We start from the raw sequence: 18195 nt of genomic DNA on the forward strand, positions 1-18195 counted from the left end.
GTTTTCCTCCAGAAAGGTTTGCAAAGATATCCTCTATCCTCGGCAGAGGGTATTAATTTACTTTCAGCACTGGGTTGATTGTAATCTTAAAATCACCACAAATCCTGAAAGACCCATTCTTCTTGGCTGCTGGTCCACTGGTGTTGCCAATGGGCTTCACTGATCCATGGAAAGAATTCCCTCAACCTCCTTGCAATCTAGCTCACTGGCTACTTTATGACAGATGCAATAAGGAACCGGACGGGCTTTGCAAAACTTGGGTGCAGCATTTTCATTTAACACTATTTTACTCTTGATACGTTTGATTTTTCTAATGTCCTTGAACACTGCTGTGGCATCATCCTGTACCTTTCTTCATTCACTTTCATTTGGCTTCATTGCAGGGGATGTGACATGCACTTTGTGGATGGCTCTCCAATCAAGTTGTAGTTGTCTCAGCCAATCACATCATCCTGTGTTTTTTTAACCACATACAAGCCCAATGTGTCAGTCATTTACTGTATTTAACTGTTATGAATGTCATTCCCACAAGAGTTATCTTTTCTCCAGTAAAAGGTCTTAGTTGGATAGTTGCAAGCTTAAATTTATTATCTTTGAAGTGCCTCTCAAACTCATTTTGTGGAATGACTGAAAACAGCTGAACCAGTGTCTAATTCCATTTTAATTAATTTGCCATTCACTTCTGGTGTAAGTTATATTGCTTGCCCATTGTTAGTTTTCACATTGTAAATCTTAAGGCTACTCAGTCCTTTGTCACACTCATTGCTAGATTTTTCATCAACAACCTGCAGATTAGTGCTCTTTTTGAAACTGCAACTTTGTCACTTCTTCTCTTCCCTGTGCAGTCCATTTAGTGTTGTCTGCCCAACATGCTCTTTGTATGTATCCTACTTTGTTGCATTTTCTGCATCGGTCAGGTGTATGTGAGTCCCTGCCTCAACAGTGCCACAATTTGTTCAGCCAGGCTGATTTCTGTTTAGACATTGCAATTTTGTTCATACTTACTTTCATTCCTGACTGCAACTCTATTGCATATGCTATTTCCATTGACACTGCTATTTTAACTGCTCTTTAAAGTGTAATTTGTGTTTCAGTTAAGAGCTGTTTTTGAATGCTTTCTTGTAAGATTCCACAAACTAAATGATCTCTGTGCATCATTAAACCCATCACTGAACTGACAATACTCAATCTCTTCAATTCTGCCACATATGCTGAAATAGACTCCCCTTCCTCTTGATTCCACTTATGAAACCTGAAATGTTCTGCAATCAACAATGGTTTCATTGTAAATGCTCTGGCATTACTATCACAATATTAGCTAAGCTCACTTCTGTTGGTTTGCTTGAAGCAATCAAACTACAGAGGTTTATACCTTTAAACCCAATGCTCTCAGCAAAATTGGTACTCACATCTCATTGGCCAGTTCACTTGCTTCAAAATACTGTTCAATTAGCTCAGTATACATGAGCTAGCTACCCATTGAGCAATCAAACCTGTCAATATTTCTGATGTAGCCAGTCATTTCTGATTTTTTAAATAATTATTATCACCTAGTACTTGAGTCTCTATGAACCAGTGACTCCTTTCATTTTCTGACTTTAAAAAAAAACTCAGTAGTCTTCCCTTCCGTGTAACACGTGCTGAATTACTTTTTATTAACATAACTGTCTCTGCACGTGCTGCACTGTTTCTTTTACTCACCGTTCCTTGCAGCGATTTTTTAAAACTCACCATTCTTTGCTGCACTCCCAACTAGTCAATAGTTATATCAGGTTCCTTGTTAGAGTACCTCATTACCACTGTTATGTTTTGTAACTTCGAAGCATTAAACTAATTCAAAGTAAGACACAGGATCGCAAATCGAGAGTGTAGCTTCAATCTTTACTTTAAGCAAGGTGTGTACATATCATGTGGTTGCATGATGATGTATGCAATTCACATAATCCATAATGAAATATTGAAAAGTACAAGAATGCTTTATCAAACAATATATAGGCCATAAGACAAAGGAGCAGAAGTCGGCCATTCGGCCCATCAAGTCTGCTCCGTCATTTCATCATGAGCTGATCCAATCCCCCCTTTAGTCCCATTCCCCCGCCTTCTCACCATAACCTTTGATGCCCTGACTACTCAGATACCTATCAATCTCTGCCTTAAATACACCCAATGACTTGGCCTCCACTGCCGCCCGTGGCAACAAATTCCATAGATTCACCACCCTCTGGCTAAAATTTTTTTTTCACTTCTCTGTTCTGAATGGGCGCCCTGCAATCCTCAAGTCATGTCCTCTTGTACTGGACTCCCCCACCATGGGAAACAACTTTGCCACATCCACTCTGTCCATGCCTTTCAACATTCAAAATGTTTCTATGAGGTCCCCCCTCATTCTTCAAAACTCCAAGGAGTACAGTCCAAGAGCGGTCAAATGTTCCTCATATGATAACCCTCTCATTCCTGGAATCATTCTAGTGAATCTTCTCTGAACCCTTTCCAATGTCAGCACATCCTTTCTTAAATAAGGACCCAAAACTGCACACAGTATTCCGAGTGAAGTCTTATCAGTGCCTTACAGAGCCTCAACATCACATCCCTGCTCCTATACTCTATTCCTCTAGAAATGAATGCCAACATTGCATTCGCCTTCTTCACCACCGATTCAACCTGGAGGTTAACCTTAAGGGTATCCTGCAGGAGGACTCCCAAATCCCGTTGCATCTCAGAACTTTGAATTCTCTTCCCATTTAAATAATAGTCTGCCCGTTTATTTCGTCCACCAAAGTGCATGACTGTACACTTTCCGACATTGTAATTCATTTGCCACTTCTTTGCCCATTCCCGCAATCTATCCAAGTCTCCCTGCAGACTCTGTTTCCTCAGCACTACCAGCCCCTGCACCTATCTTGTACCATCAGCAAACTTAGCCACAAAGCTATCTATTCCATAATCCAAATCATTGATATACAACGTAAAAAGAAGTGGCCCCAACACGGACCCCTGTGGAACACCACTGGTAACCAGCAGCCAACCAGAATGGGATCCCTTTATTCCCACTCTCTGTTTACTGCCAATCAACCAACGCTCTATCCACGTATGTAACGTTCCCATAATTCCATGGGCTCTTGTTTAGCAGCCTTGTCAAACCTTGTCAAAGGCCTTCTGAAAATCCAAATACACAACATCCCCTGCATGTCTAGCCTACTTGTAATTTCCTCAAAAAATTGCACTAGGTTTGTCAGGCAGGATTTTCCTTTAAGGAAACCATGCTGAGTTCTGCCTATCTTGTCATATGCCTTCAGGTACTCCGTAACCTCATCCTTGACAATCGACTCCAACAACTTCCCAACCACCAATGTCAAACTAACAGGTCTATAATTTCCTTTTTGCTTCCTTGCCCCCTTCTTAAATAGCGGAGTGACATTTGCAATCTTCCAGTCCTCCGGAACCAGGCCAGAATCTATCAACTTTTGAAACATCATTGCTAATGCCTCTGCAATCTCCACTGCTACTTCCTTCAGAACACGAGGGTGCATTCCACCTGGTCCAGGAGATTTATCTACGCTTAGACTATTCAGCTTCCTGAGTAATTGTGACTGCGCATATTTCTCTTCCCTGACACCCTTGAATGTCCGGTATATTACTGATGTCTTCTTCAGTGAAGACTGATGCAAAATACTCATTCAGTTCCTCCGCCATCTCCTTATCTCCCATTACAATTTCTCCAGCATCACTTTCTCTTGGTCCTATATGTACTCTCACCTGTCTTTTACTCTTTATATACGTGAAAAAACTTCTAGTATCCTCTTTGATATTATTTGCTAGCTTCCTTTCATAGTTCATCTTTTCCCTCTTAATGACCTTCTTAGTTTCCTTTTGTACGCTTTTAAAAACTTCCCAATCCTCTGTCTTCCAACTAATTTTTGCTTCCTTGTATGCCCTCTGCTTTGCTTTTACTTTGGCTTTGACTTCTCTTGTCAGCCACGGTTGCATCCTTTTTCCATTCGAAAATTTCTTCTTCTTTGGAATATATCTGTCTTGCACCTTCCTCACATCTCGCATAAACTCCAGCCACTGCTGCTCTGCCGTCCTTCCCACTAGTGTCCCTTTCCAGTCAACCTTGAGTTCCTCTCTCATGCCACTGTAATTTCCTTTACTCCACTGAAATACTGACACGTCGGATTTCGGCTTCTCTTTCTCAAATTTCACGGTGAACTCAATCATGTTATGATCACTGCCTCCTAGGGGTTCCTTCACTTCCATCTCTCTAATCACCTCTGGTTCATTACACAATACCCAATCCAGTACAGCCAATCCCCTAGTTGGTTCAACAACAAGCTGTTCTAAAAAGCCATCTCGTAGACATTCTACAAATTATCTCTCTTGAGATCCAGTGCCGACCTGATTTTCCCAATCCACTTGCATGTTAAAATCCCCTACAATTATCATAACACTGCCCTTCTGGCAAACCTTTTCTATTTCCTGTTGTAATTTGTAGTCCACATCAGTGCAGCTGTTTGGGGGAAGCTGCAATATATTTACAAATTTACTCAAATGTTACTCAAATATTAAATGCACAACAACTTCTATCAAAGATAATCACACAAATGGTTTAAATATTTTAAGTAATTAAAAGAACAATTATTTAAATTATTTTAATGACTAAAAACTAATTCATTATTCAGTAAAACAAAGGAAAATAAACAATTCATTTAGTTGGATTTATCTCTATCTAGGTGAGTGACCTAATTCAAGTAACCAGATATGAATTGTATCTCAAGACAGATGACAAAATAATTGTTAATTTCTTTTTTCCAACATACTTTCCAGTGTCTCATTCCATAATGAACCTATATTAACATATATTAATCCTTTCCTGTTTACGTGTTGGATGTTGTTACCCATTTTCTACTTTCCTTTTCCCTTATCATTTACTTGGTTTACTTTTGCCAAATTCTGGAATTTTCATAATCTTCAGGTTTATTGTACAATTCAATAACATTATAAGCCTTTTCTTTTGACATAATACTGTCTTTCACCATCCTTGTTACCTGTAGCAGGTCTCATCTTCATGATGGGTTTGTGTTATAAAGGGGTGTATATTTGTTGGAAACCATGTTCCAATTCTTTAAACATTACTCTCTTATCATCATGTTTTTAAATATTGTTTCCCCAAATGACTGTAGACAAGCAATGTTTCATTTCTTTCTAGTTTGCTTTTTTAAAGTCTTGTGTCATAATTTCAGATTGAATAAATCACTTCCAGTCTTCATATAGAATTCCATCAAAGGCCCTTTCTTACTGTGCAATGCTTTGCATAAAATGGCCTGTTCCTGCATTGGTTTCGGATTTAGAAAACAGTCTGATGCTTTCAATTAGTTCTTACTTGGTTTGGTTTGCCAGTCTATGTGTTGATACAAGAACCCATAATCCTGCCCTTGTTATATACATTGCAAATTTCCTAGCTTACATTCAGAGGTAATATTGTACCGGGGGGGGGGGGGGGTGCAGGGAGGGTGTGAATTATAGACAGCTCATACAAATGACTCCTAACTCTTTCTGTTTCTTAGCTTCTCCAAATCTTTTCCAGCTCTTCACTTTTGATGCCTGTTCACTTTTGGTTAAATCTTGATCTTTATTATCAGGGATTACTCATCACTACCATCTTCCATTTGCATCTACCTTCTTTAAATTTAAATCCTCAACCTTAGTTACTTTACAACTAGTTCTCTGCAATAACCACCATAGCCATTCCTTCCAGTTGTGGTAGTTTGTCTGTTTTATTAGATATAGAGCCTTCAGTTTTGTCCAGTTACCATTTCTGCTGCTTAGATTATAATTGGGGGAATATTGTAATGGTAGACTTTGCTAAAAACAGTAATACTGTGGCTTCTCTAAGTTTCTAACATTTCCCTCAGTAGAACTTTCCACCTCAAGCCTCATCTACAAATTTCAGCCCAATTCTACAGCCAAATGGAAAAAAAATCTTTCTGTGGACATGCAAGGCTGCATAATTAGCCAATACCTAATCAATTTTTCTCCTTGCAGGGCTGTAGATCTCCTTCACTGAGCTTCCATTAATCTACAGAGTAAATGGAAATCTGTTCCAAAACTACCCCAATTAGGGGTGGCAGAGAATGCTCAACTATGTATAGAGGCCAAAGTATAAGTGCAGATTGAAAATAACATCACCTCCTCACTGACAATCAACACTGCTGCAGCTCAAGGATGCATGCTTAGCCCACTGCTCTACTCTCTGCACCCACAACTGTGTGGCTAGGCACACCACAAATGCCATCTGTAAATTTGCCAATGCCACATCTATTGCTGGCAAAATTTTAGATGGTGATGAGGAGCTGTACAGAAGAGAGCTAAATCAGCCGGTTGAGTGGTGTCACAACAACAACCTTACATTCAACATCAATAAGATCCAGGAATTGATTGTGGATTTCAGGAAGGAGAAATAGAGGAAACACACATCAGTCCTCAATCGGGGGATCAGCAGTGCAAAGGGTGAGTAGTTTCAAGTTTCTGGGTTCCAACATATTAGAAGATTTATCCTGGGCCTAACATCCTGATGCAATTACAAAGAAGGCATGATAGCAGCCATATTCCAAAAGGAGTGTGAGGAGACTTGGTATGTCACCAAAGATACTCGCAAGTTTCTCCAGATGTACCATGGAAAGCATTCAAACTGGTTGCATCGCTGTCTGGTATGGAGGGTCCACTGCACAGGATCAGGGAAAGCGACAGGAGGATGTGAACTCAGCCAGCTTCATCATGGTCACTAGTCTCCCCAGCGTCGAGGACATCTTCAAGAGGTGACATCTTGTCATTGAGGACCTTCGTCACCCAGGTCATGCTCCTTTCTCATTGCTACCACCAAGGAGGAGCTCAGGAGCCTGAAGTCACACACGCAACATGTTAGGAACAGCTTCTTCCCCTCCACTATCAAATTTCTGGAAAGACAGTGAACTCATGAATACTATCTAATTTTTCACTCCTTTTTGCATTACCTATTTAATTTCTCATATATATATATCTTATTATATATATCCTACTATAATTTATATATTTTATGTACTATAATGCACTGCTGCCACAAAGCAACATATTTCACATCATATGCCAGTGATATTCCACTTGATTCTGATTGTGAAGATATCAGTGACTCCGTTGCTGATGTGCAAGGCAAACTATGCAGCAGATCAGAAAATTCTGCAGATGCTGGAAATCCTGAGTGCAGCAGGGACTCGGCAGGTCAGGCAGCATATATGAATATGAATCAACAGTCAATATTTTGGGCCGAGACCCTTCTGCAGCACTGGAAAAGAAAGGGGAAGATGCCAGGATAAAAAGGTTGGAAGTGGGGAAGGAGGACAAGCTAGGTGGTGATAGGTGAAACCAGATGGGTGGAAAAGGGAAAGGGTGGGAGAAGAAGGAATCTGATAGGAGAGGAGAGTGGACCATGGGAGAAGGGGAAGGATGGGCACCAAAGCGAGATGATCGGCAGGTGAAGAGAAGAGGTAAAAGGCCAAAGTGGGGAATAGAAGAAAAGAGGAGGAGGGGAAAGGAGACAAAAATCATGCCATCAGGTTGGAAGAATATGAGGTGTTGCTCCTCTACCCTAAGGGTGGCCTCATCATGGCTGAAGAGGCAGCCATGGACCAACATGTTGCAGTGGGAATGGGGGAAGGAATTAAAATGGCTACAGGGAAATTCTGCTATTGGCCGATGGAGCAAAGGTGTTTGACAAAGCAGTCCCCAATTTAATTTAAGTCTCACCAATGTAGAGGAGGTTACATCAGGAGCATCAAATATAATGGACAATCCCAACAGATGAAGTGTTGCCTTACCTGGGAGAATTGCTTGGGACCATGAATGGTGGTGAGCGAGGAAGTGAATAGGAAACTCTAGCATTTCTCTTGCTTGCAGTGATACATACCAGGAGGAAGATTACTGCAGAGGGATAAATAGACAAAGGAGTCATGGAGGGAGTGTGGAAAGCAGATAGTGGGGGAGGGGGGACTGAGTATGTGCTTGGTGGTAAGATCCCATTGAAGTTGCAAAGAATGATGTGTTGGATGCAGAAGCTCATGTGGTTGTAGGCGCAGGCAAGAGGAACTCTACCCTGTTGAAGCAGTGGGAAGATGGGGTGAGGGTGGATGTCTAGGAAACTGGAGATGAGGGTGAGGGCAGCATCACTGGAGGAAGGGAGAACTTTTTTTTTGGGAAGAAGACATCTCTGAGGTCCTGGAAAGACTCATCCTGGGAACAGGCATGTCAGAGATGAAGGAACCGAGAAAAGAGAATAACATGTTCCCAGGAAACAGGGTGGGAAGAGGTATAGTCAAGGTGGACATGGGAATCGGTAAGTTTACAGAAGATGTCAGTAATTTGTCTCTGGAAATGGAATCAGAGATCGAGAAAAGGGAGAGAGATGTCAGAAATGGACCAAGTGAATTTAAGGACAGGGTGTAAATTTAATGCAAGGCTGATGAAATTGACAAGCTCAGTAGGGTGCATGAAGCAGCACCAATGCCATCATCACAGAGGTAGTTGGGAGCATTATCAGGTAAGGCTTGGAACATGGACTGTTCTACATAACCAAAAAAAAATGCAGTCATAGCTGGGGCCCCAAGGCTACACCTTGAGTTTGGAGAAAGTGGGAGGCACTGAAGGAGACACTGTTGAGGGTGAGAACCAGTTCTGCCCGATGGAGGAGCAGCTCATTACCAACCTTCTCATGCTGTCTAAGGCACATAAAGGTCAATCATCAGATGCTGGAAGATGTGAAAGGCCTGCCAATTTTGAGAGCCACCACTGAAGAAAAACATAATGGAACTCATCATCATCGACAATGCGCCTGCACCGTCTGGGAAAAGGCTATTTGAAGATAGATACATTTCATGCCAGTAAAAGGCTTATGGTCTATTATTTGCAGTATTTCTAAACTACTGTACCATTTGGAGAAATGGCCAACTTTTAACTGGCACCTCAAAGCACCAGAGGTACTGTCATCTCCATCCAGGGCTAATATGGATTAAAATATTGCACAGGAGTGCAAAGAGAATCAGAATCAACATTTTAGTTTGATGCCCACCCATTAGAACTATGAAGAAGGAAACTCAATATAGAACGCTAACTTTTTCCCTCCACATATGCTGTTTGTCTTGCTTAGTATTTCCAGCATGGTTTTTATTTTGTTACTAATATATGGTTACACATTACACCATCAATATTTTGTCATTTCTGGATAAGCTCTTGCAAAGCTTTAATGTGCTGCAGTGTGGTGATAGGGGCTTAATAGTACAGGTAGATAATACTCATAAAACTTCATTTCTGAAACATTATCTGGATATTCATCTGATTCTCAAGCATTTTAAAATTGGAATTTTTGATGGGCAATTACCTTATAAAGATTTAAATAGACTTAACTTTACTAAGCTAGTAGTTGGATTTAGTATGACTACATTAATGAACATGTAACTAACGCTCACAGTTCCCTCTGAGCCGCATGGGTACACACTTGTACAATGACTGAACTGCTCCTGAGCTCATAGCGTCTGTTGGTGTGCAGCTGGAATTTTCTTTCATATAATGTTAATATAATTTTGAAATTAGGCTAATATAATTATGAAATACTCTGTAATTATGTTAATGTATATAATCCTTAAGTTTTCTAAATAATAAGGCCATCTAACTTTAAAAGTCTATGAAATGTGAAAGATTTTCTTTGTTATACTGTATTTCATTACGCCCTTCAATTAATAAATAAAAGCAAAAGTATGTGATATTTCAATTTTCATTCTAAATATTCATAGTATGCGTATTACAACAAAACAACACAAAGTGCTGCACAGTTTTCAGGCTGTGTAAAAATTTCCTGCTTAGAGCAATGGTTGGTCCATACAGCTGTGGAAAAAATATTAGAGGGAACATTGTCAGCATTGGAAATTTCCTTTTTTTCTCTCCCCCATCTAAAACAATTTAGTTTCTTTTTTTACCCATGATGGGAGACTTCAGCACTGGAGAATAGTTTGCATGCTGATATCAAGACAGGGTTGTAGGTCAGATACAACACAAGTTCAATCATAAGGTACTTTCTTTTTAAGGTCAACACTACTTGAACCCCATCTTGAATATGCAGCTTCATTGCATAATTCCTACTTTCCAATGAAAAATCAAACTCGAGTAGCAATGTACAACTTTACTCTATTTTGATGAAGGATTTTTGACATGAAAAATTTACTATTTCTTTCTGTAGATGCTGCCAGAACCTGTTGAATGCTTCCAGCATTTTCTTCTTTCAATTTGGATTTCCATCTTAAGCAGATTTACTTTATTATAAAAGTTCTATTAAATTTGCTGCAAACTTTTTTTATCATTGAGGCAATTTAAGGGCGTGCTTGTGAAATACGCAAGTAAAATGAATTCTTTCTTTACTTTTAGGCATGACTTGGTGCACCGTGATTCCCACTGAATGATAGTGATTTCCTCTGATGTTCAGAAGTTACCAATATCAAATGGAGTATATCTCCATAACATTTATAATCTAATGAAATGGTAAGAGAAAACATGCATGGTATCTTTAGGAATACAAAATTTTTAAGTTTTTTTTAACATTGCTGCAATAAATTTTAAAAAGGTAAAAGCAAAGCATTTAATAGCAGCACAGGAGATTTAACTAGAATAATTCCAACATGATAACATGGGCAAGAGTATCAATTGTTCAATATAATTCATGGCCTCTTGTAAAATACCATGGAGCACAGTTGATGGGGAGTCAAAAGATTTTGATTTTGTATACAGAAAGTCCTTGTCAGTTTGCAGGATTTCAGCTCTGCACATGAGGATGTGCAACACACAAAACAGCCTACAGAACAGCACTGACATGGCAATCACACTTAGATAGCTCAGATAATAGAAAATGGGAACAAGAGCACCTATAGAGTCATATTCTCAGTGTTAGAGCCTGTTGCTTGGTAGACGTGAGATTTTCCTGTGCTGAACTGAGCTGGAAGTGGTTCATGCTGATATTGAGTGTTGAGAATTTAAAAAGCCTGATCTGCATAATTGACAGGCCAGAAAAGGTCAGTCGACCCATGTTATTCCAGGCCAGTTCATGGCAATCCAACTTGATCTATAAAGGACCAGAATGTTCATAGTAAGAAAGACTACACTGTTGGTTGAATCCATAACTTGGGGGCCTGTCACCATTCATTTCCCAGAACTGACTTATTTACCTTTTTATTGGATAACAGAAATGGTGCTTTTGCTATTCCATAGGATTCACTAATCTCTGTTCCAGATGGATTCTATTCTACACTATGCCATGTAAAGGACAATGCCTTTATATTAAAACTCATTACTTACTATTTTCTTGTACAGATACAATTCCATTTATGTTGTGGTAACTATAGATCTCATGAGTTCTATTACTAAAAGTTTGAGATAAATAACCCCCCCCCCACAACTTTCAATTGACGATGGCTGCACCACTTGAAAATGCTAATACATGGATCAAATTAAAATGTAAATCACACTCAATATGACTCCTCTGCCTGCTGCCAACATTTCTAATGGAAACTATTGGTGGTCAATCACTTAATGGCAGTATATGCTTTCAACTGTGGCAATTTGGGACATTGAATGCCAGATGATGTCACTTCCACCACTGAGCTCAGCCTCTACCCCATGTGGGGTCTAAAGGGGATGTCCAGCTTTACTGGATTTACCTTGTATTACACTGGGAAAACTGCCACTCTGAGCTAAGCCCCTGTTGATTTCAGGGAGAATTCTAGACCTGTGAATTAGGAGGGAAAAAGACTGTTTTGTCTGGCATTAAAAAACGTATGTAACTAACTTACACTTTAAAAACTCTTAATTTTTTAATTTTAAAAACATTTTTTTTTTAAATCTTGAAGATACCCTGCAACATTTTCAGCAGTCAAAGCTCCTTCCTGGCTCTGTCACCAGATACCAGAGACATCTTGCAGGCAGGACCTCCCGGCAAAATGGAGCCAGAAGGATTCTTTCAGTGAACCAGAGACAAAGTGGGCTAAATATCCTGTCAATTTCTCAAACTGAGTACCCAGAGTAAGCATTTTCAAGCAAGGAGAAAGTGTCTTACCTGTTGTTCAGATCGATTGGGATCGTGAGCCTGCAAGATGTCACTCAAATATTAGAGGTCAAATAGATTATTGAGCAGTGGAATTATTCAGTTTCTTTTACAAACCAATTTGGACTAGACAAGCAACTTGACTAAATGCATCTTCAGTCTGGTTGCTTTTAAACATTTTTGATGAAGTTTTCATGGTAGATGTTAATCTCGGCGTGACAGTAATTTCTTAGGCTCTCAATATCCTGATGGGGAAATATTATAAGGGGCTGTAATCTGAATGCATGTTAAGTTTCCTTTCAATGCAAAGTGAAATGTGTTCATTGTAAATGAAAGAAAGGACAACATCACATTAAGACCAAACATTACATTTAATAAAACTGTCAATAGCTACAATAAATCCATTTCCCTTCTCAGACACCTTACTTTTGTTCATGACAGTAGTATACAAAACAAGCTGTTTCACATTAAACAGAATACTGTATTTCAATTAAATGTTAAAGTTTCCAAGATGTGTTTTCCAAATCAGTGCTTCCCTCTCCCCATTCTTACTGAATGCACTGATGTTGTCTGTGACACACTAACTCAAGGCTATGGTCAAAGTCTTAAGTAGCTACGGAACATCTTAGTTATTGAGGATATTTGAAAGAAGCCTCAGACTTCTGGTAGACCCTTGGGGTGTGCTTGTACTTCAGGTCTGAAAATTGCATTAACAAATTTTTGGCACAGAGTATGTAACTTCCCCCTCCACTGAGGTGGAGTTATACTATGGCTAAGTTGGAACTGCTAGAAATGAAGGAAAACTTTTCAGTCATTGAAAGGGTTCCAAATTGATTAGAATGGGTGATTTTTACTTCATCTGTACTGACTTATTTTTGCTGCACGTGCTCCAACATCCTGACCCGATCTAGTTTAGATTTTACAATTTCCAGCTGACCTGGGTTCTTTAACTTTAATTACATGACAAATATTTCTTGCTCATCTTTAGCACATCCAACTGGTGATTTAAGGGTAAAACCCGTGGTTCTGGATTTTCCCAGTTTTTCTCTTTTTCTTATCCAGCTAACCTCAAGCAGCTCAATTATACCATTCTTTGATCTTTTATACAAAGTATGCAAACTTTGTCTGTAATTAAACAAACTTAAATTAGATATTGAACCCAAGTTGCAACTCAATATGCACCAAAGCCAATTAAAGCCCTCAAGCTTCCTGGACCCAGAAATTATGGTATTTAAGCTTACAGCACACGTTTCACTTTTTGTGGTCCAGCCTGCTTGAGATAAAGCTTAACACTGGGGAGGGCTGTAAAATTTTCTTACAATAGTTATCAGTGATTTGGTGCTTGAATCCCTACCTCTCTCTATTCCAACAGAATTCGGAGTTATTTACTATTTAGAAACACTGTTCACTCTTGTTTGCGTTTGAAATGAACCACCTCACACTTTCCCAGTGAACTTCATTTGTTGCACTCATTCAACCCAGCAATACATATTCACAACTTTCTACTCCCACCTACAGTACTTATTACACCATCTAAACTTCAGCATACAGCACTGTTACGTGTCATTTGGAAGGAAGCCATTCAGCCCACTATCCTGCTCTCACAGCCATCCTATCAATTCCACTCTACTGATTCTCTGACCACTCACTTACAGTAGGGGTAATTGGGATGTGGGAGGAATATGGATTTCCTGGGACAACCCCATGTGGTCACAGCCAGGCCAAACCAACTCCCCTCAGATTCCACCAGAGGTCAGAGTTGAACCTGGTTCTCTGGAGTTATTGCAATACCTGCAGCCCAACTGTTACTCTGCAGCAGGATTTCCCAATCTGGGGTCCACAGACCCCTCAGTTAATGGTAGGGGCCCATGGCATGAGAAGGGTTGGGAGCCCCTGCACTGTAGAAAAGAATTAAATGTTAGCAATTGTTAAACATGACTTAGGAAGGCTAGCTCAACATTTTCCACTCATTCTGTATTTCTCAGTTAGAGTTCAATGAATTTCAGAAACTTCAATGAAAGTATATAGAAAATTGGGACTAAGACCAAATGAATTATGAGAAAAAGCTGGTAATTATATTTTAAAAATCAGCTTGGTTAAGATGACCAAGAGACTTCAGAAAAAGAAATTATATATGTTGATCTTCAAAATACTGGTTAAATCTGGTGCAACAGCTCATGTTGTACATGGTAGGACAATGTAGTAGAGATTCTAATTAGTGGAAGGCAGATATAATAGATATTAGGAGGCTCCTCTCCAAGAGAGAGCAATAAATATATGGAATAGATTGTTAGGTGCAGTAATTGAGAAAAAAAATCCTATATAAAGCAATTTGATTTAATTGTGGCAGTAAGTTTGTTCTTTTTACAAACTGAGCTGAAAGATATGATCGGTTTAATTTAAGCAATTTCACAAAATTGCACAATACATATATGTTATTGCAAAGGCAAAAGCATTGGCCTGATAAAAGCTGTGGCAAAATTCAGTAATAATTGTTACAGTATGCTATTTATTGAAACATAGCACATTTTAATATTGAAAGAATAGTGATTATAAACAGCAGACAGTTTCATTAATATGTTCGGAACTGAGAAGTGAACTAGGTAAATGGCTTAGGAACTCAGAACAGACTGTTTTTGCTTGTACGTGTTGCTCCATCACAATGGTTCAATTATTTTCTGTGCCAGGTCACAATATATTCCCCCATTTCCCAAACAACTAGCAAACCGTTCGGATACACTAGAGGGCTGATGAACACTGGTCAACTATTCCTCTTCTGATGATGATAAATAAACAATCTTTTTTAGAATTGTATTTGTCAATTTGTCATCCAATTTCAAATAATAACATCTTTCCAAAGAAAAGCTTTACAGCTGTGCAAACAGTAACACAGACCCTCAGTTTAAAACTATTATCTAATGGAAATGGGAGATAATTAACAAATTCATTAATCAAGTTAGAAACATAGAAAACCTACAGCACAATATAGGCCCTTCAGCCCACAAAGCTGTGCTGAACATGTTCTTACCTTAGAAATTACCAAGGGTTACCCATAGCCTTCTATTTTTATGAGCTCCATGCACCTGTCCAGGAGTCTCTTAAGAGACCTTATCGTATCCGCCTCTACCACCGTCGCCAGCAGTCCATTCCACGCACTCACCACTCACTGCATAAAAACTTACCCCTGACATCTCCTCTGTACCTACTTCCAAGCACCTTAAAACTGTGCCCTCTCGTGCTAGCCATTTCAGCCCTGGGAAAAAGCCTCTGACTATCTGCAGGCTCAATGCCTTTCATTATCTTATACACATATATAAAGCTATATAAAGATTATGCAGATTCCATATTATTGATAAACAAATTTATTGTAGATGAGATTTTGAAAACAATGCTGAGGACCAAAGAAAGAGAGCAACATTTACGGACATGCTACTGCAGTCACCCAAGGCAAGTTGTGTCAATGTTGAGTATGCAACATAACAAGATAAACGTAAAATGAACTTAGGTTCAATGGTGAGACTACTACCAAGGAGATACACAAATGGCTTGTGTCCATTACTTAACAACAAAAACACAAAATCAGGATAAACAGATTCTGCTCCACAGGCATTTTAAAAATATCGTCTTTTCCAGGACTATGTCTCTCATAAATGTGTGCAGTGTGCAGTATGTGTGTCTGTGTGTGTACCCATTACTTCTGCTGTGCAGGGTAGAGATTGGAGCAATAAATGGATCTTCTTAGCTATCTAATAATCAATAAGATAATGGAAATGGAATAAGAAGTGGTCCTTAAATAGGGATATCCTGTCCCCGTGTTAGATAGGCAACTTTGCATAACTTTTCAATGAGGGATTTCCATTCTTCAGATACAAATGCTCTCTAAGCTATTGCAGAATCAGTGGTGAAAGACATAACAATGATGATATAAGTGGCAATAACAAGTTTATACATAAACAAAAATTAATATATAAAATTATTAATTTCAACTGCTCTTGGATCATTTGTTGGCTCCAGTTCTTCAGTATGCTTATCGTAATTTTCAACTGCAGCTGAGAAAAGAAAGAAAGGGAAATTATTTTATATAGTATATGTTTTGTAACATGGTTCTTTTCTACTTCATTTTTGAGTGATACTTGTGCCAGGCACTGAAACATTGAGCTTTGTTTTCAAACTAAAACAGAGATAGCACACTTAAATTAGATACTTCAAAATAAAAGCATGCTCTACTCTTTTCCAATTATGTATTGTAACTTCCATCTCCAAAGAACATCACCTACTGCCCTGGTGTGAGCAACAGACAACGTGTTGAATTCTTCAGCTAATGCAGCTCAGAAGAAATTAACTGGTCATTCATCTGAGATTTTTGAAATCTTCTTCTACAATAACTGTTTTCCATTCCTTTGATGAGCTTTTCAGAAGTCTCATTTATTCCTATAACTGTGAAATTTTGCAGCATTTTTTACAAAAGTATTGCAAGGCCTGCAAACTTCTCCTTTACATATACAAAGTTTTTCAAAGTTATTATTGAATTGGCTTTTAGCACTTTTTTTTTTAAAAATGCATTAAACCCTCTAGGGTTTTGAGAATTATTTTAAGCCTATGTCCTTTAGTTACTGCATTTCATATCTCATATCAAAGCATCTCTCCATAAAAACTGAACTACTAATGCCATTTTATTCTCACTACTCACCATTAACTTTCAGATTTGATTACTCACCCACAAATAAGGGACAACTTACAAAGTATGTGTACTACAAAGGTTCTTTTGTATAATTTTCATGACCCTAAAATCTTGCCTAATATTTTGATGCCAGCTGAGACCCAATGATATAAAAAAAATTAGCAAAAAAGAAATCCTTTCTTGAACTAAGCCTACCCAAAAGAGGATAAAGGGCTGATTTTAATCTCAGATTTTTCAAGATCTGTTGGGAAAATCAGAGTTGTTTAAATATCCCACATGGGGTCAATATCATAAGAAAAGGCAATGCACAAACATGGGGAACATTAACTTCTGGCAGAATTTTCATGGAGAAGAATTTCCCTGTTCCCATAAACAGTAAGCTGGTGCAGCTTCTATCTATTAAAGTTAGTTGCATTGAGTGCTGCTGACTTGCACATTGCCCTGTTTCTTTTCTGGGGAGCTTCTTATACTGGTTGAACTCTGGTCTGAAGTGAGGAGGGGGCAAGAATGGCTGACTCTGCATAATGGCCTGAACGAGCTCTCTAAATTATGAGATGCTGGCATAAGGGTAGAAGTAATGATCCTTCCTGCTGACATCTCACTTTACACACACTGCTTGTGGTGCAAATTAGATCAACAGGCAGTTGTCACACTGTAAGAGCTGGCCCAGAAACTGTCAACTAACACTCGCTGCAAGTAGGTCTCCTTAAGTGAAAATCAAAAAAAAACTTCAGCCGCTGAAAATCTAAAATAAAAACTGAAAATGCTGGGAACACTCAGCTGGTCAAACAGCATCTGTGGAAAGAGATTGCGTTAACAGTTCAGATCGATGATTCTTCATCTAGACTGGGAAAGAGGTAAAACAAATGTAGAGGAGGTGGGGTGGAGGGACAGAAAGGACAAAGGGGGCAGCTCTGATGGAGTGACAATAAGGTTGCCATGGGTATAAACTGTAGAGGTCATCTGGTCAGTGGGTTAATGGGAGCAATTTGTGAGAGAGATAAAATTAATAAAAACGTGAAATAAGGGCAATTAGAGAATGAAAACACAAATAAAGAAACATAAAATTTACAAAATGTTGGATGTACGTATAGAGAGAGAATCAACTGAGCCAGTATCACTAATGGATGACCACTTGTGATAAAGGTTGAGAAAACAAGTTACCTGAAGTTATAAACATGAGATTCCCATTCCCATTCTGACACATCTGGCCATGGCCTCCTCTACGACCATAATGAGGCCAAACTCAAGTTGGAGGAGCAAGACCCCATATTCCATCTGGGTAACCTCCAAGTGAATGGCATAAACATCTACTTCTCTATCTTCTGGCCTTTCTCCTCCAACCCTCACCCCCACCCTTCTTTTTCCATTCCTCATTCTGGTTATTCCTTCACCCCTT

The 18195-nt window shown here is 39.0% G+C and overlaps 2 protein-coding genes across 4 annotated transcripts in view; one reads left to right on the forward strand and one right to left on the reverse strand.

Moving 5' to 3' along the window:
* prr33 (proline rich 33) overlaps nucleotides 1-18195 on the forward strand; it is a 33121-nt gene that overhangs the window by 10696 nt on the left and 4230 nt on the right. Inside the window, exon 2 of one of the 2 annotated variants that reach the window (XM_073049383.1) lies at nucleotides 10447-10560. The exons of the other annotated variant lie outside the window; for it this stretch is intronic. Coding sequence (XP_072905484.1) covers nucleotides 10558-10560 — 3 coding nt within the window. The 5' untranslated portion in view covers nucleotides 10447-10557. The remainder of the gene's footprint in view (nucleotides 1-10446; nucleotides 10561-18195) is intronic. 2 annotated transcript variants of the gene reach the window in all.
* The window catches only part of LOC140729541 (uncharacterized), a 170656-nt gene continuing 167922 nt past the window's right edge, over nucleotides 15462-18195 (reverse strand). For both annotated transcript variants that reach the window (XM_073049386.1, XM_073049385.1), the window contains one exon: nucleotides 15462-16164. The gene's annotated coding sequence lies outside the window, so the exon portion shown is untranslated. The remainder of the gene's footprint in view (nucleotides 16165-18195) is intronic.

The sequence above is a fragment of the Hemitrygon akajei genome, chromosome 6, assembly GCF_048418815.1.
Source record: "Hemitrygon akajei chromosome 6, sHemAka1.3, whole genome shotgun sequence".
NCBI classification, from domain to species: Eukaryota; Metazoa; Chordata; class Chondrichthyes; order Myliobatiformes; family Dasyatidae; genus Hemitrygon; species Hemitrygon akajei.